At 40.3% G+C, this 26,488-nt stretch overlaps 2 protein-coding genes across 19 annotated transcripts; both read left to right on the top strand.

Annotated features, from left to right (window-relative positions):
• Nucleotides 1-733: 733 nt before the first annotated feature.
• LOC127978917 (ubiquitin-associated protein 2-like) lies at nucleotides 734-21,991 on the top strand. 17 transcript variants are annotated; one of them, XM_052583905.1, is made up of 31 exons: nucleotides 734-872; nucleotides 2,569-2,706; nucleotides 3,861-3,938; nucleotides 4,357-4,467; nucleotides 4,657-4,831; nucleotides 5,806-5,901; nucleotides 6,206-6,251; nucleotides 7,759-7,803; nucleotides 8,127-8,233; nucleotides 8,366-8,425; nucleotides 8,507-8,559; nucleotides 8,636-8,721; nucleotides 8,981-9,161; nucleotides 9,376-9,441; nucleotides 9,533-9,734; nucleotides 9,818-10,140; nucleotides 10,245-10,423; nucleotides 10,987-11,107; nucleotides 11,205-11,244; nucleotides 11,422-11,614; nucleotides 11,699-11,765; nucleotides 11,935-12,253; nucleotides 12,778-12,866; nucleotides 12,957-13,010; nucleotides 13,118-13,199; nucleotides 13,317-13,537; nucleotides 15,068-15,173; nucleotides 18,372-18,503; nucleotides 19,767-19,834; nucleotides 19,918-20,112; nucleotides 20,387-21,991. In XM_052583905.1, the coding sequence occupies exons 2-31, from the start codon at nucleotides 2,611-2,613 to the stop codon at nucleotides 20,480-20,482; spliced, it is 3,687 nt and encodes a 1,228-aa protein (XP_052439865.1). In that variant the 5' UTR covers nucleotides 734-872; nucleotides 2,569-2,610; the 3' UTR covers nucleotides 20,483-21,991. The 17 variants fall into 17 exon arrangements, with proteins under 17 accessions (XP_052439865.1, XP_052439869.1, XP_052439876.1 ...); XM_052583907.1 differs by lacking the exon at nucleotides 734-872 and adding an exon at nucleotides 879-1,041 and having other exon boundaries at nucleotides 11,428-11,614; XM_052583904.1 differs by lacking the exon at nucleotides 734-872 and adding an exon at nucleotides 879-1,041.
• Nucleotides 21,992-22,462: 471 nt separating this feature from the next.
• LOC127978992 (HCLS1-associated protein X-1) lies at nucleotides 22,463-25,540 on the top strand. 2 transcript variants are annotated; one of them, XM_052584053.1, is made up of 7 exons: nucleotides 22,463-22,623; nucleotides 23,510-23,751; nucleotides 23,884-24,092; nucleotides 24,173-24,236; nucleotides 24,406-24,527; nucleotides 24,702-24,819; nucleotides 25,054-25,540. In XM_052584053.1, exons 1-6 carry the CDS (start codon nucleotides 22,553-22,555, stop codon nucleotides 24,717-24,719), a joined length of 726 nt encoding a protein of 241 aa, XP_052440013.1. In that variant the 5' UTR covers nucleotides 22,463-22,552; the 3' UTR covers nucleotides 24,720-24,819; nucleotides 25,054-25,540. The 2 variants fall into 2 exon arrangements, with proteins under 2 accessions (XP_052440013.1, XP_052440014.1); XM_052584054.1 differs by lacking the exon at nucleotides 25,054-25,540 and having other exon boundaries at nucleotides 24,378-24,527.
• Nucleotides 25,541-26,488: the final 948 nt, after the last annotated feature.

Here is a 26,488-nt window from a genome sequence, read left to right as displayed (position 1 = left end):
TTTGTCATAAGCATCATTAAACATTTTGCCAAGTTTCCCAAACTTGGGTTCCTCAAAGAACTGCAGGATTTGTGAGGTGATGAAAAGCTAATAATTAAATATAAAATGAAACTAATAGTGTGGCTTTTCTTTTTTTAATATAATTATAACTAACTATGTAGTGGATGGTGTGTGAAATTTCATAAAACTGGAAAACTTTCTGAACCAATATAAGCAGTAGTATTTTTTAAAGGAGAATTTAAGAGAGTGAAACAAGAATTATAGCGAATCTATGAAAAATGTATTGCCTTTGTGTAATATATAATCATGTAATCTATAAATAACTAACTGTAATCTGATTATGAACACTTTAAAATGTAATATAAAATCTAATTACAAATACTGAATATTTGGAAACTGATTACATAATCCAACTTACATGTAATCAGTTACTACCCAGCTATGGTTACAAGCAGCTAGTTTTAGCTACAAAATGTTTGTATGTGAATGAAGATTAGGTCACAAACTAGTTAACCTACCGACCAACAGCTACATTTGCAACCATGTTACCTATTCTGTTCCTATTTGTTTTTTATTGTAAATAAATAAATAACTTACTATTCAAATTAGTTTCAAGGTCATATTTTACTATTTTGCACGGAATATGTATGTATTTGTGACATCAGTATTAATGATCAGGTTGATTTTGCATAAGAAATACCCAACTGCAACTACAGGGTAATGATTATATATTGCATAATGGTGTTTAGATTGTTATATATATATACATGCGTGCGTTGGCATCACGTGGTTGCGCTCTGCGCGTGAAGCCGCAGTGGCTGTGACAAACCACGTGACGCGGTGATCCGGGTGTCAGTGTGGAAGAGAAACAGGTAAATTTTGAGACTCTGGTTTATTGTCTGCGCGAGTCGGTTCGGCCTTGTTGTCGGCTTTGGGGAATTGATTTAGGACGCAAAAGAGTTCGTGGTCTGTTTCCTTCTGATTAGAAGGTCGATAATAAAGCGTTATCTCCACATTTCTGACATCCAGCCGGGTCTTTTGGTTAGTACCTCGTCTGTTGTTATTTTTTGTTATTTTGGGGCCTGTAGGCCTCGGTGAAACCTCGGTGTCGAGTGTACAGGTGGACCGACGGGAGCGCGCCTCGTCCCGGGCGGTTTGTGGCTTCCAGTTTTTGCAGATTCAAACTATTATCGTTTCGATTAATCTAACGAACAATTCACCCAACTATTCTTTCATCTACGCTGTGAAACCATATTGACTAGCAACCGGAAAAGTTTAATTTTTGGGCAGCAGCATAATGATGCCCGATAACCGGCCATGAGGTTATTAGACGCGGCCAGAGCGGAAGCCACCCATCATCTGCATCTTATCTATTTTTATTCAACTATCAATAACCTGTTAAGACTGTAAAAACAGTGCATGTGTTCATGTCGTATCGTTAGATCTACATGTTTGCTTTTATATCGAGTTGCTTTTGCAAGGCCCATTCCCTGGACTTATCAATCATAGTCCTTCAACTCATAAGATTTTTTTTTCTATTATTAACCAAGTTTATTTAGTTGCTTGCTTTTTAGTCGGTAAGTTAATATGGGATTCCCAGTATGCAGATCCAATGTAGAGCACTACAGGTAATGCAGGTTACCTGTTGGATGCTTACATTAATACTTTTAGGCAATGTTTATGTTGAAGTGCATGGAAATGAATGCCTTTTATGTGCTACTTTTCCTAGACACGTTCCTTGTTGTATATGTCCTTGTGTTATTTACTGTATAGAATGGTGTGAGTGCTGAAGAAATATAAAATGACGTGCTGATACTTTCACCTATTGCCTGTGTGTTCACGTCTTTAACATGGTTTAATTTTGACAGGTACATCCTCGCCCTCATCCGGTTCAAAAGCCGTTGAGGTTTTTTTTTGGTTGTTGTTCAGTTTTCCGTTAAAACATGTCGTCCGTCTGTTTTCCCGCGGCTAGTCCCGCGTGTTTCTTTCACGCTGGCTGATTCTGTGCGTGACCTAAAGTGCGCAGTTTCTTTCTTCCACCACATGCCCTGCATTTCCTTATGCACAGAGCTGCTACGGTGGGCTGTTTGGCATAACCACACATGCAACATTTCGCAACTTGCATAAGGTGGACAACTTTTGATGTGAATTTATCGAAATGTGAAGTGTTACGGTTGTGTTTTTAAAGAATCTTTAACTGAGGATATTGAGCACCGGAAGCGCGTTTATGGTTGACCTGTTGCACCTTGAATTGTAAACAGTATTTGGTCTTGTTTTCATTGTGCGATAGTTGCGCAAAGCTTTCGAAGTTCCTAGAATTAAGTTTATTTTGTTGTTCTTGTAAACTTAGGCCGTGGTTTTATGGGTAACGTCAGTGCGTCAGGCACGCGACGTTGTTTACTTCCATTTTTGGCTCATCAAAATGGCTACACACGGTGTATCTATGTTTTTTTGCATGCATATTTAATGTTAATGTGGTTGTCGAGACCGTGTGATGATTTTAATATTGTCATTTAAAGTTTCTGATGAGCTATCAGTAACACTTTCACATCTGCTTCTCTTTTAAAGGTGTTATTCCTTTGTAAATACTGTTATTTGTATATACTGTAAATGATGACTTCAGTGGGCGGAAGCCGGACCCGGGGCAACTGGGAGCAGACACAGGGTCAGACACAGAGCCAGTCACAGCACAAGCAGAGGCCTCAGGTAAGTTCACAAATGCTAGCTTGTATTGATGAATTATAGTGATGTTAGCTATGTTTTGCCACACCTCCAAAGCCCTATTTAACCTACCACAAACAAAAACTGGCTACACATTTCCACCTATAACATGGTAATCTTGGGCCAGAAACTGCAACCGGCATAAGTAAATGAGGTAATTGATTTAACTTTTCCCGTCATTTATAGATCTTACATGACTGAATTATGATAGTTATAACTTTTGACGGTTGCACCAAAACTAGATTGATCCTAAATTAAATAGAATTGGATGTTAAAGTGAGATGAAATCTGTGAAATTTTAATTATTAGGTAATGTCTGCGTGTTCTCAAGTTATTTGCAGTTTTGCTGACTATGAGAACCAGAACCATTTCAGTAGAAAACTGGTTTCAGTGGCATCCATCAGTCTGAGACTTTTTCTCTGAGTCACTGCAGTCCATCACTCGTTCTTCTAAATTAAATTAAGGGCTTTAGAAATAAATCATACATTTATGCCTAAGCAAATGCAAAGTCTGACCTATTTTTCCTCCGCTGTATTCTGGCCTGCTCGGGTGGAGGGATAGACAGAATTTTATCTAAAAACATCTTTAATGCGCAAAATCATAGACAAGGCTTAAACCTGGTCCAAGACTGTCTTAACTGAAAGAAACTTGCAATGACATATCTTCAAATATGTTATTGCCGATTATTTGTATCAAGGTGCACACCAGCAATGTTTTATCTATGGCACATTTAAAAATAACTTCTTCAGTATTCTAATCCAGCCTCAATCTACACCCTGTCTGTGAAAACCGGCCTAAAAGTCTGAATTCAGACTTGAATGTCTTTGCAGCAAGCGGTTGTATTATAATTGATCATGTTGGAATATATACAAGAAGCCAGCTCACTTGTAAAGATTTAAAATTTTCCATGAATGGCTGTCCACGCTTTTTCATCACTAATGTTTTACTGCATGTATTAAGTAAGTCCTGACAGTAGTTTTTCAACGCCAAAAGAGGGCTTGCACTGGTGCAAACTGTTAGTAAATCCGGCATCGAGACCCGGTTAAATTCCTTCTCATAAATGAGGCAGGTATTCATTGCTGTATGTTTCACACCTGTTATGGAATCAGACTTAATCATTTTCTCCATTGTTTGTTCAGGCCACCGCTGAGCAGATCCGACTCGCGCAGATGATCTCGGACCATAATGATGCAGACTTTGAAGAGAAGGTCAAACAGGTGAGTAGCAATGACATTTGTTGGCTCAAAAGAAAATAATGGCAGATTCTGCTTTACCTCCATCAAACAGTCCCTTTTATTAAGAAAATTTGACGGTAGCTTTTAATCAGTTTTCCCTTGCAGTTTCATTCTGGGTCACTTAGTGCACACAGAAGTTCCCTCTCTGCTTTCATTATAGCTCTGACAGGGACCATCTGTGCTAGAGTAAAGTTTGAGCTACTACCGGATGCTCTCTCTCAGTCTCCGTCTGAGTTAGAGAGCAACATAAAGCTCTGACATCTCACAGTTCACTCAAAGCTTTCATCAGTCCCCTCGGCCACTTCCGTTTTATTATTTTACCTTCCAAATATATGGCCTAACTTAAGTCATACAACCACATGACTTTAAATGCTTCTCGTTGCTCCTTTTCTCTTGCTAGCTGGTTGACATCACAGGAAAGGATCAGGATGAGTCCATGATAGCGCTTCATGACTGCAACGGAGACGTGAACAGAGCCATCAACGTCCTGTTGGAGGGCAGCCCTGACACTGTGAGTTCAGGCTTGACTTTTTTTTTTTTTCTTTCAGTTACTGAAAATAATTTGAATCTGAAAACAACTATAATGATACTGTTTTAAAGAGTTGCTCACTGTGTATTTATATCAGTATTTAGATCTGATTCAAAGACTTCATCCATTCATCCTTCTTTTTACATGTTAAATTTGCTCTTTGCTTTGCAGGACTCATGGGAGATGGTTGGAAAGAAGAAAGGAGTTTCAGGTCAGAAGGAAAGTGCACAGACCGATGGAGGAGATGAAGGGAAGGAGAACCGAGAGAAAGGAGGAGAAAGAGATGTGGCACGTCGCAGAGGAGGGGCCCCGCGGAGGGGCCGTGGAGCCAGCCGTGGGCGAGATTGTGAGTGGAGATATTACGGGGGAAGTCGTGGCCTAATGGTTAGAGGGTTGGACTCCCAATCGAAGGGTTGTGGGTTCTAGTCTCGGGCCGGACGGAATTGTGGGTGGGGGGAGTGCATGTACAGTTCTCTCTCCACCTTCAATACCACGACTTAGGTGCCCTTGAGCAAGGCATCGAACCCCCAACTGCTCCCCGGGCGCCGCAGCATAAATGGCTGCCCACTGCTCCGGGTGTGTGCTCACAGTGTGTGTGTGTGTGTGTGTTCACTGCTCTGTGTGTGTGCATTTCGGATGGGTTAAATGCAGAGCACAAATTCTGAGTATGGGCCATTTAAGAGAACTGTACTTTCTTAATATGCAGTCAGTCTTTTCTATGCCTCAGGACAGACTGCAGCACACCACAATCCCTTCACTGCTCTCTCTGTAGTGCTGAAGGGACAGTGTGTGCCACAGTAAAGTTTGAGCTGCTACCGGATACTCTCTCTCAGTCTCCGTCTGCGGTAGAGAGCAACATAAGGCTCATATACTTTGACTCAAGTCTTGTGGTTTAGTCTATAGTCTTTCTTTGAGAGCTGATGGTCTGTAAAATGCATTCACATGTATGTTTAAATCGGAAGCTTGGGCTGCCCAGTCAAATTGAAGTTGTAAAACTATAGATACTATTCCTAAACACTGAAAGAACTAATTATAAAATGTTTGCCAAGCATTTAGCTTTAGCTTTTACAATAGATGCATTAAGTGGCATGCAAGTTTATACTGAGGAAGGTTAAAAGCAGCTATTTCAGAGTAGAAAAAAAGGGAAAGGAAAGTGACCTTGTATACGCTGAGACCAAACTTGGGCTTCTTATGCTTCCTTTTTTAGGTGTGAGTTTTAATAGGAGTGCTAATGGAGTCTTAAAGGGATAGTTTTTACATTTATTCCCTCTCTTCTATTGTTTTCTTCATCTCCTTCCATTCTTTGTTTCTTCTCTTCAGTCCGTGGGCAGGAGAATGGGTTGGATGGGGCCAAGGCAGGTGGAGTTGCAGGCAGAGGAATGGAGCGAGGCCGTCGGGGAAGAGGCAGAGGAAGAGGCGAGTACTACTGTTGATAATGATTTAATATAGGTATGCACGATAAATATCAGCCAATAATTCATGTTCATCTCTTCAGTAAATCCTGTGATCTAATCAGTGGTAAATTCCATCAGGTGCATGATGTCACATAGAGCAGCTGTTACTACACCGAGCCGATGTTAACTGACAAGCTCCGCAAATCCATCGATTAGATAGATAACCGGATTTACTGACGAGATGCACATCATTTATCGTGCACCCCTAATTTATTATAATAAAAAAGGTAGTGGTTTTGGTTTGACTTCATCTTTCTGTCCTGCAGGTGGAGCTGGAAGGCGAGGAGGGAGGTTTTCTGCTCAGGGCATGGGGTAAGCCCTGTGTGCTTCCATTCAGGCTTTTTCTCTTTTTGCATAATCTCTAGAGATCTCCCAGAATGTCAGATTCTGGGAAATGCTAATGGTATCCAGTTAAAATTCTTAATTTTGTGCTTCAGAAACTTGTAAGGTATGGTTTTAAGCAGCGAAAGCTGTTCTGTCGAGTCTAATTTGCTGGGTTTAAGGCCTGCTGCTGTGCTTATCTTGACTCTTGTGTGCAACCTTAGCCTGTAAACCTTAAAGATTTTAACATGTTTTCTATGCAGAGGTCTAACCAGGTAAGTAAGAGCTACTGTGGGGTTATTTGCTGCTTTTTGGCGCTATGCCCTTTTAGGCTTGATGACACGGTGCGCTAAATTGATGGTCACTAGGGGTGGGCGGTAGAATCACAGGTAGAAAGGTCAAACTCTAAAATTCTGAGTCATTTGTATTGCTGTTATCAAAATGCTGCTTCAGAGAACTGCTTCTGTTGCACTCGCTTGATGTTAAGAGAGAAAATGAACAAGATTGCAATACCTGCACTTTTACTACCATTGTCAACATGTAATGAGATGTTTATAGTTAGTGGATTTCCTCAGGAGTTAAATTTGTGCACTGTCAATAAAAAGTTTGGATTATTGTAGTAATTTTTCACAATGTTAGTATTTTTACTATATATTTTATTTATTTCTTGTTAAATGAATTATAAATGAACATAACACTTTTCAAAAACAAAAGTGAAAATATATATTTTTTTTATTGATAGTCGAGTCATTGAAATGTATACAATTAAATAGATTTGACTTATTTTTATTTATTTAAATTCTTATTTTTGGGAATAGTTTTGAGAAACTCCTGACTAAAATAATTGCCCAAAGTGTATATACTGTGATTGTCATTTAGTAAAAATAAAGGTACAGATTTCCTGCATAGATTTGTTGCCCACCCCAACAGTAACCAAGATGCATTTTAATATTTTGAAGTGACAGAATTGTCTTTCATACTGTTGTTTAACAATATTAGGAGTTTCACTGTCATTGTTAACATCTAGTTAAGCTTTTTACTGCAATGTTGAGTAGGCTAGACTCTAGTCTTGTCACGCCCCTGGACTGGTTTTCTTTTTCTGTCAAGGCCGCCTGGTCACTTTTCTTTGACTTGCAGTCAGGCTTTTTAACTGGCCCCTTTCGCTTGTTTGGTTTGAAGTGTGCTTTTGGATTTTGCATGTGTGGTTTTTAATTCTTGGCCTCTGAAACTGCAGAGTCCCAGTTTAGCCCTGTCTGAGCAGGCAAGTCACATTACTGGCGTAGCCGTTTCAGTCTAAAGCATTGTCTTATGCTTTTACACCTGTAGAGCAGGTGTGGTAATTTGACCAGCTAAGGATGTGAGCACAGTGGTTGCCCTCGCTCTTGCTCTTTCTATTTCTCGTGCACACACTCAAACACCTCTTTGTTCGCACCATGCACCCCCGTATTTCTGCCTGTGTTGAGTTGCTTGTAATTCTCCTTGTTGTTTCTCCCTAAAGCCAGATTGATAAGGGCCCCAGATATGATTTTTCAGGAGATGAGAGGTGAGTTAAATACACTTATGAGCGTGTTGGTTTTGTTTGTGTAGGATCAAAGGGTTTATAGTGGTTAGTTATTGAAGTTTCAGCTTCATATGTTTAGTTTCCAGTGGTTTGGTTTCCGGGTTTGAGAGTGAGTGGAAAGCACATTTGCGTCTTTGATATAAATGAATTTAGAACGTTATGAGAGAGTGGTTTTTTTTTTTAGGTCGTAGTGGATCTGTTGGAGTGATTTTTCACATTTTGTTGATGGTCTCTGATGTTATTTCTTGCCTCCCTCATTCACTCAATGTTCCCTCAAAAACCAAAGTTTTAATTTGTTTTTTTAGCACGTTTAACCCAGCGGACTACACTGAGCCAGCCCAAACAGAGGAGAGCTACACAAGCGGCAGCTCTTGGAGTAACACAGGCAACCTGGAACCCGAGGATGGAAACCGTGAGTGATGCCATAAGTGTCTCTTGTAAACCTCTCCTCAGTTCCTGACAGTCTTGACATTTCTTCAGGCTGAAGTACAGTCCATTTAAAACGCATGTATGTATGAGTTCTGACATCAATCTGTTTCCACAGGACTTGAGTTTACAGGTGGAGAGGGAACAAACTATCCTCGAAAGTTTGACTCGGCCCCTGGTGAGTCTTGCACTGGCTGCTTTAAGGATTTGTTTACCTGTTTACCTGTCATCGTAAGTGAGCTAAATGTGGGTGTAACAGGTGCTTGGAGAACTGCCACAGAAGAGTGGGGCATGGAGGACTGGAACGAGGATGTGCGTATTTGATCAGACCTAAAACCTGCATTTCAATTGAAGACTGAGCAAAACTAACTCTTGTTTTGCTGTCTAGTTGTCAGAGACCAAGATATTCACTGCCTCCAGTGTGGCATCCATGCCCGTTCCACAGGAGAATGTCACTATTACTGCAGGACAGAGGTAAGCCAGTGCTGGTTTCAAGGCATAAAATTTTGGCTAGGCATACCATTCAGAAGTTAAATATTTTAATGGTCACAACTATCAGAAGTATAATTTTTTTTTAATGCAGACTGTTTTATCTGGAAGGAATGCAATTTTAATACTCAACCACAATACTGTGGCGTGTCTAGATTTTCACAACCTCATTCTAAATATCTATTCATGTACTGCAGTCATGGCATACGAAAACCTTATTGATGTAAGCATGTTTGATGTTCAGGATTGATCTGGCGGTGTTGCTGGGGAAAACGCCTCCCTCCTCTTCCTCAGAGGCAGAGCCTGCTTCACTTGAAGGCCCACAGCCGCCGTCTCTGTCTCAGTCTTTGGTGTTCAGCAACTCAAAGCAGACAGCATCACTGTCCCAGTCCTCCTCCAGTGCTCCTTACAGCCAGCACAGCATGGTGAGCGAGATTTAATAATAGAGTCACACAGGTCATGTCATAGCTGTATTTAATGGTCAGTTTTGATTATTATTGTTATTAGTAGTATTTTTGTTTTGGGGCCCATATTTGATCCAATTTAAGTTTAACCTAATACATTTAAATTTTTTATTGACGTTAGATTTTTATAATGTTTGTCACCTTTTGGTGTTTATTTTTCATTTTTTGCTCCAAGCCCTTGAGTTATTTCCATTTACTGTCCAGTCAGCATCCAGATATGGCCAGTCAGCATTCAGAACTGGTATTAAGTTCTAAATTAAACATTATCCTACCTAAACTATTTGAAGGCAGCCAAAACATTTGAGTTTTGTGTGTCTATGTCCTTTCTACAGGTGAGCATGCTCGGTAAGGGTTTTGGTGATGTTGGCGATCCAAAAGGAACCACTGGAGGCTCCACGACTGGTTCTCAGTTTCTGGCACAGATAAAGACGGCCCGAGCTTTGGCCCAGCTAGTAGCCCAGCACTCACAAAGCGGCCCACCCAATGCTGGTCCTTCTACCTGGGATACCAGCCCCACTACACTGGGGCAGTATGGTAAGAGGGCTGACAGGGTTCAAATCACTTCTATGATTGTTCTACACTCTCTGTTAAGTCTTATTCTTCCTCTTTTTCTACAGATATGAAACCTCAAACGGAGCCGGTGCACAGTCCCTTCACCAAACGGCAGCCCTACCAGCCCACTTCCACTTCCTCCTCCATGATGGATGCCTTCTTGCAGGAAAAAGCCACACCTGCTTCCACCACCTCCACCCTACCTCCTCAGTCCACCCCATTGTCATCATTGCCCCAGGCCGTCATCACCCCTCTCCCCAAACCCTCGGGACCCACCCCAGGTCAGCAAAACTCTTCCAGCCCAGCCGACCCACAGGCATCCAGCCCACTACCCCTGCATCAGCACAAACTCAAACAGCAGAAGAAGAGGGCTTCCATCACAACCAAGGTCTGGATTCTCAGTTAATTGTGGTCTAAGTTGCTTCGTTGGGATTGATCAACTTTGCTTTATAGAGTTGATCAGTTTGTTTACTCAAATGGTGTGATTTTCAGATTCCAGCCCTAGCAGTGGAGATGCCAGGCTCTGCTGATATTTCTGGGCTCAACCTGCAGTTTGGAGCATTACAGTTTGGCTCTGAACCGGTGCTTCCTGAGTACGATGCCTCGGCAGCTGTTGCCACAACAGCACCAGGCAGCCAAGGCCAGAACAGCCTTTACACAAGTGCAAGCAAGTGGGTATCTCACATCTGAGACTAAAGATTTTATCTGACGCATTCATAGTTTTAAGCACAGGTTAAAATTGGCACCGTTATTAGGGCTGCATGATTTTTTTTTTCTTTAAAGCACCAGGTTAGCTGTTTTCTTTGTTGTTTGGCCAAAATTGTGACTGTATATTAATATAATAGCAGTAATAATAATAAAAAATAGAGAGAAACATATGAAACAAAATGGTAACTATTGTAGTCAACAAATTATTTAAAAATAAATATTTTTTAATTTGTCAGCATTTCTTCATTTTTAATGTTAAACCATGTTTTATTTGGCGGAAAACTACAGGGAGCTCTTAAAGACTGAATATGACAACATGTTTCATAAGCACTTCTCATTACAAATTTGGGAAGATGGTTGATGCATGTTGCTTTCCATAAATCTATAGGTATCCAAGCTGCTTACAATGCAGTCTTTGGCCTTCTAAAATCATATCATGATTTCAGTTTTATTTGGGTTAATCATGCTGCCCTGATTGTAACAGTCATAAAATGTGTCGATTGATGTTTTTCTGGTTTGTCCACAGTGAGCAAGCAACAGCCCTGTCCCACGCCAGTCAGATGGAGCTTTATGAGCCAAGAGCCAGTCAAACAAGGCGCTATCCTCCTTCTGTGTCCTCCTCACCACAGAAAGACATTCAGTCAAAGGTGAGCGTCAGTCTGGGCTTGTCTATCGGCATACCACCAGGAGTCTTTTAAGAAAATGACACTTCATCCAAGCAAACCTTTATCTTTCTGATTACAGAATGGTTTCAGTTCGATGCAGACATCACAATCTTTGGAAGGTATAACTTTCAAGTTTTAATAATATGAATCCACCCAACTTTAAACAGCTTGAGCATTTGCTGAGCTTGTTTATAACAAACCGAATGTTATTGTCCGTTGGTGTGGACCGTTTTATTCATCGCTCTTTGTATACAAGCCCCATGCAACATTGTTAAATATCTAATCATCTTTCCTAGCTGCAGCAGGCTCTGCAGTGCCCATGAAACCGGTGTCCGAATCGGTCATCCCACCATCGGTTTCCAACATATCGTCATTGGCTGACCCTTCATGTCCTCCTTCCCTGCTGACTACATCCAGTCAGACACCTCTGAGTGCTCTCGGACACGAAGACACCTCACCCAGCTCACTGGCCACTCCTCAGCACAATAAGTACGCCATTTTGTTTTTGCGTTTCTTCAGAATAATCTGTCTGGATTAGAGAGATTGCTAATAGTACTGCATGCTTCCCATCAGCTCCCTCCCTACACAGCAGAACAGTTTGGTACCTTCTTCTGTTCGCACTTCGAACACAAGTCTGCTGGTGAGTTTGCAACTACAGTGCAAAGTCAATGTGAAATCAGTATGGCCTGTTTACACAATGCATAGTATTGTTTTGCATGGCATATAATTACTTAATTCTTCCAAAAATTGTCTTGTATTTAATTCATTTTTTTTACTCATCTTGTTTGCTCACTGTGATCTCCTCCCAGCACCCAAGTGTGGATGGCGATCCAAGCTTGCACTCGTCTTTCTCATCGGTCTCTGGTGTGACTTCGTCTTCAGTTCCCTCACCCTCTTCAGTTACTTCAGCGGCCCTTGTTTCCCACCATGTTGCCCCCTCTTCATCTGTCAGTTCGGTCTCCGCGCAGTCTGCACTGGGTCCAGTCAGCAGTCTGACCATGGGGTTGAACAGTGGTGCTGGTGTGGTTTCAATGGCCCCGCCTACTGCATCTTCATCATCATCATCATCTGTTTTGGCCACTGCAGCACCTTCATCTGCCTCATCGTCTCGCAGCGCGGCTGCCTCAGGTAAGAATACCATGACTTAAAATTACTCTTTCTGTGAGAGAGCGTTTCATAGGGTTCCATCTGAAGGGGTGGAACCATCTTGTACTGCTTAAATTATATTTATTTTTGTAAATAAAAATAATGAGCAATGCTTCCTTCAAGCATTGGATGAATCTGTGGTCAGGATGCTGGACAATGATTCACTGAAACTCCTTGCAGCTCTTCTGCACCCAGCTACTATTTCCGCCTGTTTTCAGTTATCAAAGACACAACACACCCAATGGGCAGAAATGCTAATTTATTTCCATGCATGGAAGAAAACCCCAGATACACTGGAATTTGGTGATATTAATCTGTAGTAACACACAATGATTTTGTGGAATGACCCACTATTTTTAATAAACTGATGCAGAATCATTATGCATCATTGTCAACATTACTTTCATTATCTCAGATGTGTGTAAATCAAAACTTGGGAAATGCTTGATGTAACCGGATAAAACCATTTCAATATAATTTGATTGTATGCTGCTTCGTCTAAACAGGGAAAGCACCTCCAAACCTGCCTCCTGGAGTGCCGCCCTTGCTGCCCAACCCTTACATCATGGCTCCCGGGCTGCTTCACCCATACCCAGTGAGTGTTTTTTTGTTGTCACTTCTGAACTCTTTAAGCAAGCTTTATTTGTTATATTGTTTTAGCTCACAAACCTCTTCTATCCTGCAGCCTCAAATGTATGGCTACGATGACTTACAGATGCTGCAGACCAGGATACCACTGGTGAGGGGTTGTTACTATTTGATTAGCTGAAGTATTTGATATGAAAACAGCAGTGCTGGATTTGTTTGTAGCATATGAAGTTGAGACACTGTTTTCTCCTCCTGCAGGACTATTACAGCATCCCATTTGCTACTCCAACCACAGCACTGACTGGCAGAGAAGGCAGTTTGACAGGCAACCCTTATTCTGGTAAGTACACTCAAATTTGGTTTGTGCATTGCATTCAGTGTCTGGTGAGGGGAATCTTAGAGTTTTGAGCCAAGTGCTAAATTTCCTGAAATGCTGTTTCTAAAATCTTATCTTTAGCTGGCGACCTGTCGAAGTTTGGCCGTGGTGATGCGTCATCTCCTGCCCCAGCCACAACATTGGCCCAGCCCCAACAGACCCAGACACAAACGCACCACACCACCCAGCAGCCCTTCCTTAACCCAGCCCTTCCACCGGGATACAGCTATACAAGCCTGCCCTATTATACTGGCGTGCCTGGTCTGCCCAACACCTTCCAGTACGGCCCTGCCATGTTTCCAGTAAGCGTTCATAATGTCTTTTGACAGCCAAGTTGAAGCTCCTCTGTGCCTGCTCAAAATTCAGTGTGAAGGAACTAGTGATCTTCACGGGTCCAAAAACCAGAGGTCTGACCCGAGCTATTCGGGTCCACAACTTCGAGTACTTCGGACACAGGTCGGGTTCGGTATTAGCAGTCTCGGGTAATTTAAAATAAACATGCTTCTTCCAAATAGACCTAATTAGACCCAAATTCTTTTCAAATATCCTGAATGCATAGGCTACTTTCGTGTTAAGTGAGGAATGCACGTAGAAAAGGAGCATACGTTTGTAACCTTGCACACAGAAATCTTATAGATCTGAGATCCATCAGGAAAATCCATTCACTTCATTATGCTGCCTGTTCATATAAGCCTTTTCTTTTTGTGTGCAGAGCCTTTCGCTGGAGATCAGGTTGCAGTCAATACTAGCAAATCCATGAATTATTAGGGTATCCATTTATTTTTTATCAAACTTTCATGGTTATTTTTCAACCCACCGGTCACATTTGAAAGCTGAGCTCAGAAATAACTTGTATCCATCAGGCAGGCACTAATATAAAGTAGTCTAATAGTAAATTGAATAAATGTTAAAGAAAAAGCGGCCAAATCAGTCAGCTGGGCACTGGGATTTTTCCTGACTCTGGGGCTGCAGGCTGTACACAAGTCAGTACCTTTTACATTTCGGGGCCAGTCGGTTTGAAATTAAATGTCGTCAGACTCTGATCTAATTTGTTTTTTTGTTTTTTTTTGTATACATTTTCTGCATGTCGGTTCGGGTGAGAAGTGATTAGGGATGGGTACAGATTTTAGGACCCGAGAAGACTTCTAGAAGGAACCGCACATCTTAAAGGCCAGACTGAATTATGCCTGCTTTGACCATGGGTTAGGGCCTCTAGTGTAAAAGTATACAGTTGTAATTACATTGTGAATAAATATTTATGACACCATTGAGGAGCTATAAATAGTCTGCCTAAGCACTGCTACTTCAGAAGCTCTTTTGTGCCTCCTTTTGAGGTCTAAATTTGGCATTAGATGACTTAACATTGACATTACTGCCAAGTCATATTTATTCACGTCTTTTAAGTGATGATCTCTTTAATTTCCTAGACTCTTTTAATTTTCTAAAATGTATTACACCATGTTTCTCACTAAGAATACCCACATGGAAGATGCATTTACTTTTTGCATCTAGAACAGACAATCAGCATCTCAACAACTGACAAACACACAACTCATCAACTGGTCCCTGTTCTACTTTATTCCTCTGCAATCCATTACGCTTGTATGTCTGCTTCAATACAGTAGAAATTGTCACATACTTTTGTTTTATTGTGACTCCTTGTGAAAATCTCAGCCAAATCAACTGAGAACACTATTTTGGCAGAAAGGGACACAAACGGATGGGAAACCAATGGGAGAAAAAAACAATTAGCAATTGGGCTGGTCTTGTTTTTTACTGATGTGACAACCTTGCTGTGACTTTTAAAGGAGTGTTTTTGAATGTTCCTCCAGGTGGCTCCTACCTCCTCTAAACAGCACGGTGTGAATGTCGGTGTCAATGCATCTGCAGCACCCTTCCAGCAAGCTAGTGGTTATGGATCACATGGATACAGCACTGGTAATGCATTTTCTTATGTTCATGCAGCATTTAAAATATAGTAAAAACGGTCAGATGCATAGTAGGTCTCATAGCCATGCTGTAAGTTTACAAGCCATGTAAAACTAAACTAGCTCGGTCACCTCTAAACCCTGCATTGGCCAAGTCTGTTCTTTTTCTTGTCTGTGAAGTTGAAGCATGAGAAAATGCATCTCACGGTAAAGGTATAACCCCGGGGTACTCAACAGGTGACCCGTCTGCATTAATTTTGTGGGCCGCATCATGCCTAGGATTAATGTGTTATTACAATTTGCGCTCAAAATATTAGGCAGTTAAATTTAATTTTTATTAAATGTATACATTCACAGTAGTAGAAGCTGCTCGATCTCTGCAAGCACTATAACTAACATGCAGTTAAAAAGCAACGTGCCCCAAATAACTTATAAGAGAAGTGCCAAACAACTTAAGAGGACATTTAATAACATGATTTTACTTCACAACATCAGACGAGTGTTTGAAATAACCTCATTTTGTGAGCTGATGTGTGGTTTTTGTCACACACGAGGCAGATAATATATTCTATATATTCATTTAAATGCTATGTCGATTAGCAGTGGATTATAAATATACTTTATTATGAAAATAACAGAAATGGCTTGAAGAACAGAGGCAAACAATATCGTCGAGTCATGTTTACTGTTGGATATTGTTGGATATTTGAATAAATGGCCAGGTCACGAACAGATTCATTCACCCATGCAATCTTGTTCATAAATGACAGGATTCAGCTATGTCTATTAAAGGGGGGGTGAAATGCTCGTTTTCACTCAATATCCTGTTAATCTTGAGTACCTATAGAGTAGTACTGCATCCTTCATAACTCCAAAAAGTCTTTAGTTTTATTATATTATAATAAAGAGAAAGATGGTCTGTACCGATTTTTCCCGGAAAAACTCGAGCGCCTGGAGGCGTGACGTGTGGGCAGAGCTATAGAATCGCGAGCGCGAATAAGCTTTTGCGTTGAGCTCGTTTGGAAGTTGTGACATTTACTGTGAGGACAAAACCAACCAAAACAAACCATGGCTAACAGTCAGATTCAGCGTATATTTATGATCCAGAATCAGATCCAGAGGCTGAAATTTAACAAGAGCAGCATCAGCAAAGGCGTCTCTATGTGGTATGTACTGAAACCGTATATATTTGCTTAGCGGTTTTGGAAAATGACTAAGTTCCACTTTGTCGTCTTTTTTTTTTTTTTTTAAGCTGTACATGTGGAAAGTGCAGTTTGATGACAACATCGCATGTTGTTTACTTGATGTGCTTACGCGCCGATAGCTAAGTTAACACAGAGATATTTGAAGCAGTTTTACTCACCGCATGCGGTTCCAACACACGATCGTGACCCTTTTTCGTTGGGACTGCATTATCCTTAAGAAATAAACAATATGCAAATCCGGCGTCAAACTGGGCCTTGTTTGTAAAACAAGCATCTTCGAAATGCAGGGAACAAACACAAACACTTGCACAACTCCGTTGATACTCTGTAAAAATAAACTCCATCCACTGGTCCCTTAATGCTGTTTCTCTTTGGTAATCTGTGCAGGGTTGTCTTGCCCTGGCAACCAAAAACACAGTCCTTTTGTGACATTTTGCGACGCTCTGATCAGTGAAGTATGTTGCGCTTTCAGTGCTCTGCTATACGGGAGCACGCGCTCTTCCGGCAGACGTGCCCTCAGGACCCATATAAGGAAATTCCGCTCCATCTAACGTCACACAGAGCCATACTCGAAAAAAACTTTCCGAAACTTGTGACAAACCGGAAGGAGTATTTTTGGAACAGAAATACTCCTTCAAACGTACAACTTAATTTTTGAAACTTTGTCCATGTTTAGCATGGGAATCCAACTCTTTAACAGTGTAAAAAAACTCAGTATGCATGAAATAGCATTTCACCCCCCCTTTAAAGCCTTGAATCACCTTTGATTTAAATGACAAATCACGCTGCCACTGATCCTGAGAGAGCGGTATCCTATAGGAAACTGCTTTCAAAAGTATTTTTGTATTGTCATTTCAGTGTTCCAAACATTTAAATATCCCGTTTGGCCTCTGAACTTGAGTACCCCTGGTGTAATCCATAGTACTGCGTCTTGGAAGTTTGGTTTTGCAAAACTAGATGACTTTGAGAATCACAACTGCACTGCATGGAATTTTGTTCTGGACTGGAATTTGTTTTGTGCACAGATGGACTTAAGCAAGCACTCTAGAGTGCCACCTATGGGTGGGAGTGTAAATCGATACAGCAAAGTATCGTGATATTTTCCACGGCAATACTGTATTGATGCATGGACGCCAATTTTCTTTACAGCCCACAAGATGTTGAGGGTTTTTTTTTTTTTTTTTTTTTTTTTTGGTGAGTTCAGCTGGGTCAACCTTCGGTATGTAAAAGTAAATAAAATTTGCATTGTTTTAAATACCTGTAGTAGCAAAGCAGTGTATATGTTTACACTGCATTAAGGTGGACTAGGTTAGACTGTAATACAAATGATTGTTTGCCAGGTGCATACAAAATTTGACCGGTTTTCATGAAAGTTTTGGTCTTTTTGGGGGGGGGGGGGGCATAATTTGAAGTTGGCAGAAGGTAATAAATTACTTTAACGCAATATGTTTGAAACTTCAATATTGTATGGTGATAATATCGAATCGTGATTCCCACCCCTAGTTTCTGAGGAACCAGTGGTGTAAGGAGAATGAGGTGGGAGGGAGGTCGCTTGGTTGAGGGTGGTGGGTTCACACATGCTTTCCACATGCTGCTTGTTTAATCTTCCACCTCTTGAGCACTGTTTGTTTTACCCTTCCATCCCTTTGCACTTAGGCTCTCATTCGATCTCAAGTCTCTTATTCTTTAAATTCTTTGTCCTTGTTTTTCTTCATTCTTTCCTTCCACAAATTCCATTTGTTTTACCTTTTGTTGTACTTTTCCAGCTCCATCTTTATCAGTCCTAATGTTGTTTTTCTATTCTCTTTATTTCCTGACTTGTGTTCTCAAGTCACCAGTATTCTTTTCTGATGAGGCCCCTCCCCCATCTTGCAGAGTCCCTACCTCCATCCCTATGCCCCGCCCCTTCACTCCTCCTCCTCATCCTCCTCCTCCTGTCTGGCCCTGCCTGGTGTGTGTCTAATGCTGTGGGGCTGTGGCTGTGTGTGTCTGACCGTTTGCAGGCTATGAGGATTTGGGCCAGGCTTCGGCAGGGAGTGGGGATTTCTGTAAGGGTGGCTACGGCACCGCTGTTGTTGCTGCCGCTGCTTCTGCGCAAAACAAGCCTGTCAGCTCCGTCACCGGGCCCGGAGTGGGTGAGTGCAGCCTCACGCTAAAACCCCCGTTTTCCTCTTTCCTCCTCCCATTTCTTTCTTAAGCTCTCTCTCTCTCCCCTCATTTGCTCCTAACTTACTACTGGTCAAGCTCGATGAAGCGGTCACGTTCTGCCTGTCTGGAAGGGTGCAGGACACGCAAGGGTAGAACATCAGGGTTGTTACTCCTGTGACTTGAGACGCCAACATGGTGACAGTCTTTATCACTTTCAAAAAGGGTTTCCTAATAGATGCAAGAAGCCAACTGCCCCAAAAATGCTTCAGTTAGTGGAATGGTTTGAATGGCTTGGTTGTGTTTTTTTTTATTTTATTTTTTTGTTCTGGTAAGCAATTTTTGTTTCTCTGAAATGGGCTAATGTTTACTGTTAGCAGTTCTGATGGGAGCAGTGGTGGTCTCTTATATTTTGATTGTCTTCATCTCAATGAAAATACTTTGATTTTAAATTGTGTTAATAGGTTTTTCATCTTATCATTTTGGCAGCTTGATGATCTGTGCTAAATTTTGTTTTGCGTTTTACACTACTTATGGCAGTCTGTGTTCAATGTTTTTTTTTTAAGCAAATTGTGTGTGTGTGTGTATGCTCTTTTAAATTCCATATATTGGTCAACAATATGATTTGCTTAAACCAAGTTAGGTTAATTTGAAACAATTATTTGCGAATATTGTAACTTAAGCAAAGTTTTTATATACTCTATTGCTATTGTTATAAATGCAGTATTTGGTATCTACTTTTAAATGGTGTCTTGTGGTTTATAGAGGGGAGTATTGTTTTCAAATGTATAATAAAAATGAAATCATAATTAATATGCTTAATGACTTTTCAATGACTTTTCACAGATTTCTTTAGTCATCTTACGGTTTCTTAAGAACACAACTCATCTGTGTTGGTTCAGTTATTAGTTTTAAGTGTTGTTGTAATTATTGCTTTTGTACCATTTTGTGCCTCATGTAATTCGATTTACGTGTGTGTGTTTGTGTGTGTGTGTGTGTGTGTGTTTTTTTTGCTTCAACTTAGCCTTGAAATTCTGAATGTGGAGCTACAGAAAACAATTTTCCCAAAAATCCTCTTGGAGGAAAACATTCCTATGCTTCCATCTTTAAATATGCATTCTTCATTCACTGGATTTATCAATTTCATACTACTAACCATACACACGTCAGCATTAGAGGGGCAGTCTGTCTCAAGCTAACTGATGTTTTGCTGCTTTCAACAATCACCATTTTGTGTGAATTTTCTGCTCTAGGTGTCTCTGTGACATCAAGCAACACAGGAGTCCCTGACATTTCAGGGTCTGTTTACACAAAGACGCAGGTGAGCATGCTCGTCATAATAATGTGTTTTTTCTTTGTTTGATTAACTTGGTCACCAAAAGTGTCTTGATCTGACTTCCACAGTCTTTTGAGAAGCAGGGTTTCCACACAGGAACCCCCAGCGCTTCCTTTAGTTTGCCCTCAGCACTTGGGAGTGGCGGCCCCATCAACCCTCCGGCTGCAGCGGGTTACGCTCCAGCCCCTTACATGCACATCCTGACCCCCCATCAGCAGCCCCACTCTCAGATGCTCCACCACCACCTGCAGCAGGACGGACAGGTGAGCTTGCACCAACACGTCTGATTTTTGATTTATATCCGGTTTATAGACCATCATAAAAATAAAAAGCTTGTTCCTTTTATAATTTTTTTTTTTTACAATAATTGATTTATTATTATTCTTTTTTTTCTTCCAAATGTTCATGTTTAATTTAGAATATTATAATATAATAATTCTATTTTTTTTTTTACGCCCTTTCGAAGTATATTAATAATAATATTTAAAATATGAAATATCTAATTTAGTTTAATATTTCAATTGTTTCCTCTGTCAGAGCGGCTCTGGGCAACGCAGTCAGAATGCCGCGATTCAACAGAAGTCACAGATCAACAAGTCGGGATACAACAGCTACACCTGGGGAGGCAATTGATACCCTGTCCTGCCACGTCTGATGTTCCGAAGGCTGGATTAGTGGATCCTTTCCTTTCTCCCCAGATATTCTCCCCCTTTTCTCTGTCCTCCACGGCGCTCCCTCGCTCTGTGCGGTCACCCTGCAGTACCAACCTCATTCCACTGGTGGCGCTGTGCAAATAAAGAGAGAACTAAGGCGCCGCTCGAAGAAGGGGCACGGGGGAGAAGTCTTAACGGGGAGCGTGATCTCGCAAATATATGGATAGTTACTTAGGCCTTCCTGATCGGAGTATTGAGTATTTGGAGTTTATATTGTGTTCAAAATACAAAAAAGCCCCCCCCCCCCCCACTTTTTTTGGCATATGTAACAGATCTGTTTTCTAAAAGGACAAAAGATTTATTTTATTTTTTTTTTGCCCTGTTCATTTTCTTTTTACTGATGGATAAAATGAAAAATAGAGGTTTGTTAGAAGGAAGAGGGCTTTTTTTTTTTTTTTTTTTCACTGGTTATTTCCCTCCTCTCTGCTTCTTGCTTGATCAGCACCTGCGATCCAAATGTACATGCACCTCCTCTGTTTCTCCCCCTGCAATTAGTTTTTACCAAATTTTATTTTGGGAAAAGATGATATCACTCTAAATCGGCTAGTGCAGTTGTGAAGTTTATTTTTTACCAAATATAAATGGATATTTGAGAAAAAAAACAAATGTATAGGTGAGTTCACAGGCTTCGGATCTGTACTGCGCATGTGTGTGCGTTTGTGTTTATTTTGTGTGTGTGAAATGAATGAATTGCAGCATCAGGGTGGCCAGTGTATGAATGTTGTACTTCTTGAATAGGCTTCAGTGTGTATTCCTTTTCAATTTCTTTATTGGAGCCTTATTGTACTCTCCAGATGTGAGAAGTGCACTGGTCACCTTATACTTTATAGACTTAATTTCTGCAAACTGATATATTTTTGGTCCTTATTAACCGCCCTTCCTGTAGCAGGGAGACTGGATTATGTTAAGGCATGACTTTTGACCTCTGCGTTTTGCCATACGCTTGATGTTCTTCATTTGCGATGGGATTCTGAGGTCACCCCCCTGTGTGTTTTTCCACAGCCTTTGTTGTCCTGTCATACCTGCAGTCATTCTTTCCCTGAAATGCGCCACCTTCTGTTCCCAAATATATTCTTTTAGTTATATGATTATTAGAAATGTGCTGATGGACAGAAATGTACTATGGGTATTTTTCTTTTTTTTTTTTTTTTTTTTTTTGTACTGTGCGTTTTAAAAAGATTTAAATTGATAAACTTGTCTTGTACATATATATATAAAAACACAAGTACTGTAGTATGTTTGTTTGATTGCTTCTTTTCTCCCCTCTCGAATCCTTACACATGGACTTGTTTAGCTTTTTTTTTTTGTTTCATAATGTTTTTTTTTATTTTGTAAAAAAAAATATATTATATATAAATATTAAGTAAATAAACAAGAAAAAGACATTTTCATCATTTTTGGATGTGAATGTCTTTTTTAAGAAAACTGATTGTGTGCCTTTTAACTGAAGTGTGGTTCATTGTCTTTTAGTTTTAGGCCTTTTTGAAATGTTGCTTTGCAGACAATAAACAAAAGTAGCCAAAATCAACATGGGATGGCTAGTTAGCATCATGATGATTTTTAAACATTTATTTATTTAAAATTTACATTAAAAAAATAATAAACGTATTAATTGATCACATCGTTTTACCATGATTTTGTGAAGTTAACAAATTATATTTTTTAAATCCTCTGTAGTTTTAGAGATATTAGCATTCGATTCTCTTTACAGCACCTAATGTAATTCATTCACGTAAATTCATCTTAAACGTGATAAAAATTTATATACTATTTACCTACTACTGATAGTCTGGTATTATTTGTTTATCTTACAATTTAATATTTTTAAATTGTATTTCCACATCTCGTAATTTGTATAAATCGATCATGATTGCCAATCACGGCGAGCTTTTATTTTGAAAGGATTTTCCGGAAGAATGTGCTTCGAGCTCTGATGCAACTGATTGTTATGGTTTCGCTTGTGAAGGATCACTAGATACTGCGTCCTTAAATGAGCGTTTTTGATCCGTTTCGTGGGTTTTTCGGGGTTCCCGGTGATCATTATCGCGATGATGGCCGCAGGTGAGTCTGTATAACAGTTTGTAAAAGTGTAAAATCCTCCTTACAGAAGCATCTTTTAATAACATTAAATTAAATAACACATCTTGACAAGACACGCTACGTAGTGAGTGAGTGAAGTGACATTCAGCCAAGTATGGTGACCCATACTCAGAATTTGTGCTCTGCATTTAACCCATCCGAAATGCACACACACACTGTGAGCACACACCCGGAGCAGTGGGCAGCCATTTATGCTGCGGCGCCCGGGGAGCAGTTGGGGGCTCGATGCTTGCTCAAGGGCACCTAAGTCGTGGTATTGAAGGTGGAGAGAGAACTGTACATGCACTCCCCCCACCCACAATTCCGTCCGGCCCGAGACTAGAACTCACAACCCTTCGATTGAGAGTCCAACCCTCTAACCATTAGGCCACGACTTCCCCTATGTAGGTAAACATAGTGTATAGTGTGTGTGTATATATTTATATATTATACTTTTTTTTTGAGGTTTTCTGTTTCTGTATTTGTGTCAATGAAAGTAAACGCTTTGTGAATGTGTTTTCATAACCATACATTTAGAGTGTAGTTTTACTACTATGTGTGTAACGTTAGCCATATGGAACCCAGTACACATTCTCTTTCAGTTTTACTCTGACATGTCAGGGCATAAATAACAGTGGGCCTCATTTATTATTATTATTATTATAGAATGTGAAAAATAGCAGTAAAGAAGAATGAGAAATCGAACCTCCAAATACTTTTTTTTCATTACCCTGTTATTAGAGGTGAAAGCTCTGTTAGTATTAGTTCTAAACGCAAATATAGACCGAAGTTGATTTGAAGTGCATTTATTTTTCCTTCTTTTTTACAGATTAATTCCCTCGTTTAATTCTGAATGTGTTTTGATTAGGGACCCTTTCTTCGATGGGATGATTCACAAAGACGATGAGGAGGACGGTGGATTTCACCACAATGACTTTAATAGGCCCCATCAGGACCCGTTAGATGATGCCTCCAGATTCGGTTTCAGTTTTGGGCCTGGCGGGATGCGCTTCGAGGAACCTCAGCTGTTCGGCCAGATCTTCAGGGACATGGAGGAGATCTTTGCCAGTTTAGGCCACCTTGATGAGCATAAAGGCATTGGACACAGAGGTACGTTTGTTTGCTCTGATCCACAAGGATTTTAAAATTGTATTTGTTCAAAGCATTTCTTCAACTTCCATGATTCTTAATTTAGGTTTTGAAAGCTGATTAGGTGGATTTGTATCTTCTCCTGCCCAACAGGTGCTCCATCAGTAGAAGCTCTGCCTCCTCAGGAAGGTGCTGAGAAAGGCAGGGGTCAGACAGGAAGTAGTAACCCGATTAGAGATTTCATGTTGAAGTCTCCTGACAGCCCACCCCTTCCTCCCCCCTCCAAGGCACCAAAGGACAGGGATGCCTCTTCTCCACAGGATCCCTGCAGCCGCTTTCCTCAGCAGAGACCCTTCTCAAAGGTGAACCTATTTACAGATTCAGTGCCTTTAGAGTCTTTTCATGCTGGGTTGTCACCTGATAGTCTTCATTTTATTTTTAGTTTCATGGTCTTTGGAAAGATGGCCTTTTAAAACCAAAAGAGGGAGAGAAAAAAGAGGATGGAGGTAATGCATTTTGAAAAAAAAAAACATCACTGCAGTAAAAAGTTTCAGACTTTTAATTTTGTCTATAATTTTTCTTCTGACAATTCAGATTGTATATGACTGTATGGATTTCTTGACTGATACCATATATAATTCATCCAGAGCTTTTGTCTTCTGGTTCCACTGTCAGATCTGGACTCACAGGTGTCTTCAGGTGGTCTGGATCAGATCTTGACTCCAGCACCTTCACAGCCAAAATTAAGTTCGACTTTTAAGTCTGTTAGTGTCACCAAGGTGGTCAGACCAGATGGAGTGAGTGATCTTTTTATAATTTTGTACTCAAAGTTATTCTGATCAAAATAATGGAGATATTGTAGAGCAGCGCTCAAAATATACCACACATCTTGTGTCCAGATGTTGCCTAACAAGCCTGTGGAACACCTGTTTTTAATTACAGTAATACAGATTGTATGTATTTGTGTGTAGTCGGTAGAAGAAAGGTGAACAGTCAGAGATGGTGAAGGTAATGAAGAGACTACGGTGACCATCTCCGGTCCAGTTGTTCGAGACGGGACACAAGATCAGTCTGGTCCACTCATGCCAGGTTAGTGGTTTCTAAACAACCTTTTAAAAGCGTCCTGTCCTATGTAACGTATGCACTTAAAGGTAAAAGACAAAGAGAATATTTAAAATAGACATTTTATATTTTAGAGGATTTATATAACATCTTATTTACTTTTATTTTTATGTAATTCAGTATATTCCTAAAGCTTGTGCAATGCTTTGCTCTAGCTTTTCCTGAATAATCATCAGAAAGGTATTTTCTGTGTTTTTTCAGGTGGATTGAACCCTTCTGTTGACATGCAGGATCATTTCTCAGAGTTTTCGAAGTTCTTCAGAGGCTTTCGAGGCTGAATAATCAGTGGACGCAATCCAACGGATGATCTCTTTGCATCCTTTCCCAGGAAATTCACCAACTGCAAGCTATGAGAATTATTAGTTGATTTTACATGGTTCACACTGATTGAATTGTTCATTGTCAATGTGGAGATCCATTCTTAATTATTTGAGTGAATAACTTATATTTGCTGCCACAGATTGACCCTAGTAATTTTGCCTACTGTATTTCATTCAGTAAACCCTTTATTGAGAATAGTTTAGGAATTGTATTAACATTGAACCTTGGGTTAGTCGTTGAAGCTGCAGTGTTCTGAAAAGGACTGACTGACAATTATAGTTTGCTGGTAAAGAAGAGCAGATGATAAGACAGAGTTTAATATATTTGTGAATTGTATTTTCAGTGTTACATAAAGAAATGAAACAGATCTGCCTTTTTTCTATTTTTTTTTCATTTATTGTTTTAAAGATGCGCTGCTTTGAGAACAGGTTGGTTTAAAAGGTGATGAACATGGTGAGAATTTTTACGATGTGTCAAAATCCTCAAAATGCAATGCTTTCCTTGTAAAATGTGAACTGAACAAAGCCAAGCATAACTAGTCAGACTGGATTTAAGCTATTCAAAGAGTATCAAGGATATTGAGTTGTGATGAACTGAAGCTTTTTAAATTATTGTTGAAATTTATGTTGGAGTGGCCATGAAAAGTACACTGACAATTTTCCTCATGAAAATCCTGGGGTTTTTTATCCTTCCGATAAGTCCAAAACTTAATTGAAGACTTTAATGTTCGTTCATTTTGATCCTCTACTGATTTTGTACATTTGCCACTGACAAAGAAATTATCAGTCTATAATTTTAATGGTAGGTTTGTTTGAACATTGAGAGACTGAATAACAAGCAAAAAATCCAGAAAATTGCATTTTAATGAGTGAAAAAAGTATTTGACCCCTTGGCAAAACATGACTTAGTACTTGGTTGCAAAAGACTTGTTGGTAATCACAGAGGTCAGATGTTTCTTGTAGTTGGCCACCAGGTTTGCACACATCTCAGGAGAGATTTTGTCCCACTCCTCTTGCAGATCCTCTCCAAGTCTTTAAGGTTTCGAGGCTGACGTTTGGAAAACTCGAACCTTCAGCTCCCTCCACACATTTTTCTATTGGATTGAGGTCTGGAGACTGGCTAGGCCACACCAAGGCATAAAAAGTGCTCCTTGAGCCACTCCTTTGTTGCTTCGGCCGTGTGTTATGGGTCATTGTCATGCTGGAATACTCATCCATGACCTGGCTGGCTTCAATGCCCTGGCCCTGATGTTACATGGCCCTGTCCAGTGTCCCTTTGATGCAGTGTTGTCCTATCCCCTTAGGAGAACTACACC

Source organism: Carassius gibelio, chromosome B19, assembly GCF_023724105.1.
Source record: "Carassius gibelio isolate Cgi1373 ecotype wild population from Czech Republic chromosome B19, carGib1.2-hapl.c, whole genome shotgun sequence".
NCBI classification, from domain to species: Eukaryota; Metazoa; Chordata; class Actinopteri; order Cypriniformes; family Cyprinidae; genus Carassius; species Carassius gibelio.
This window is presented reverse-complemented; position numbering and strand designations above follow the sequence as displayed.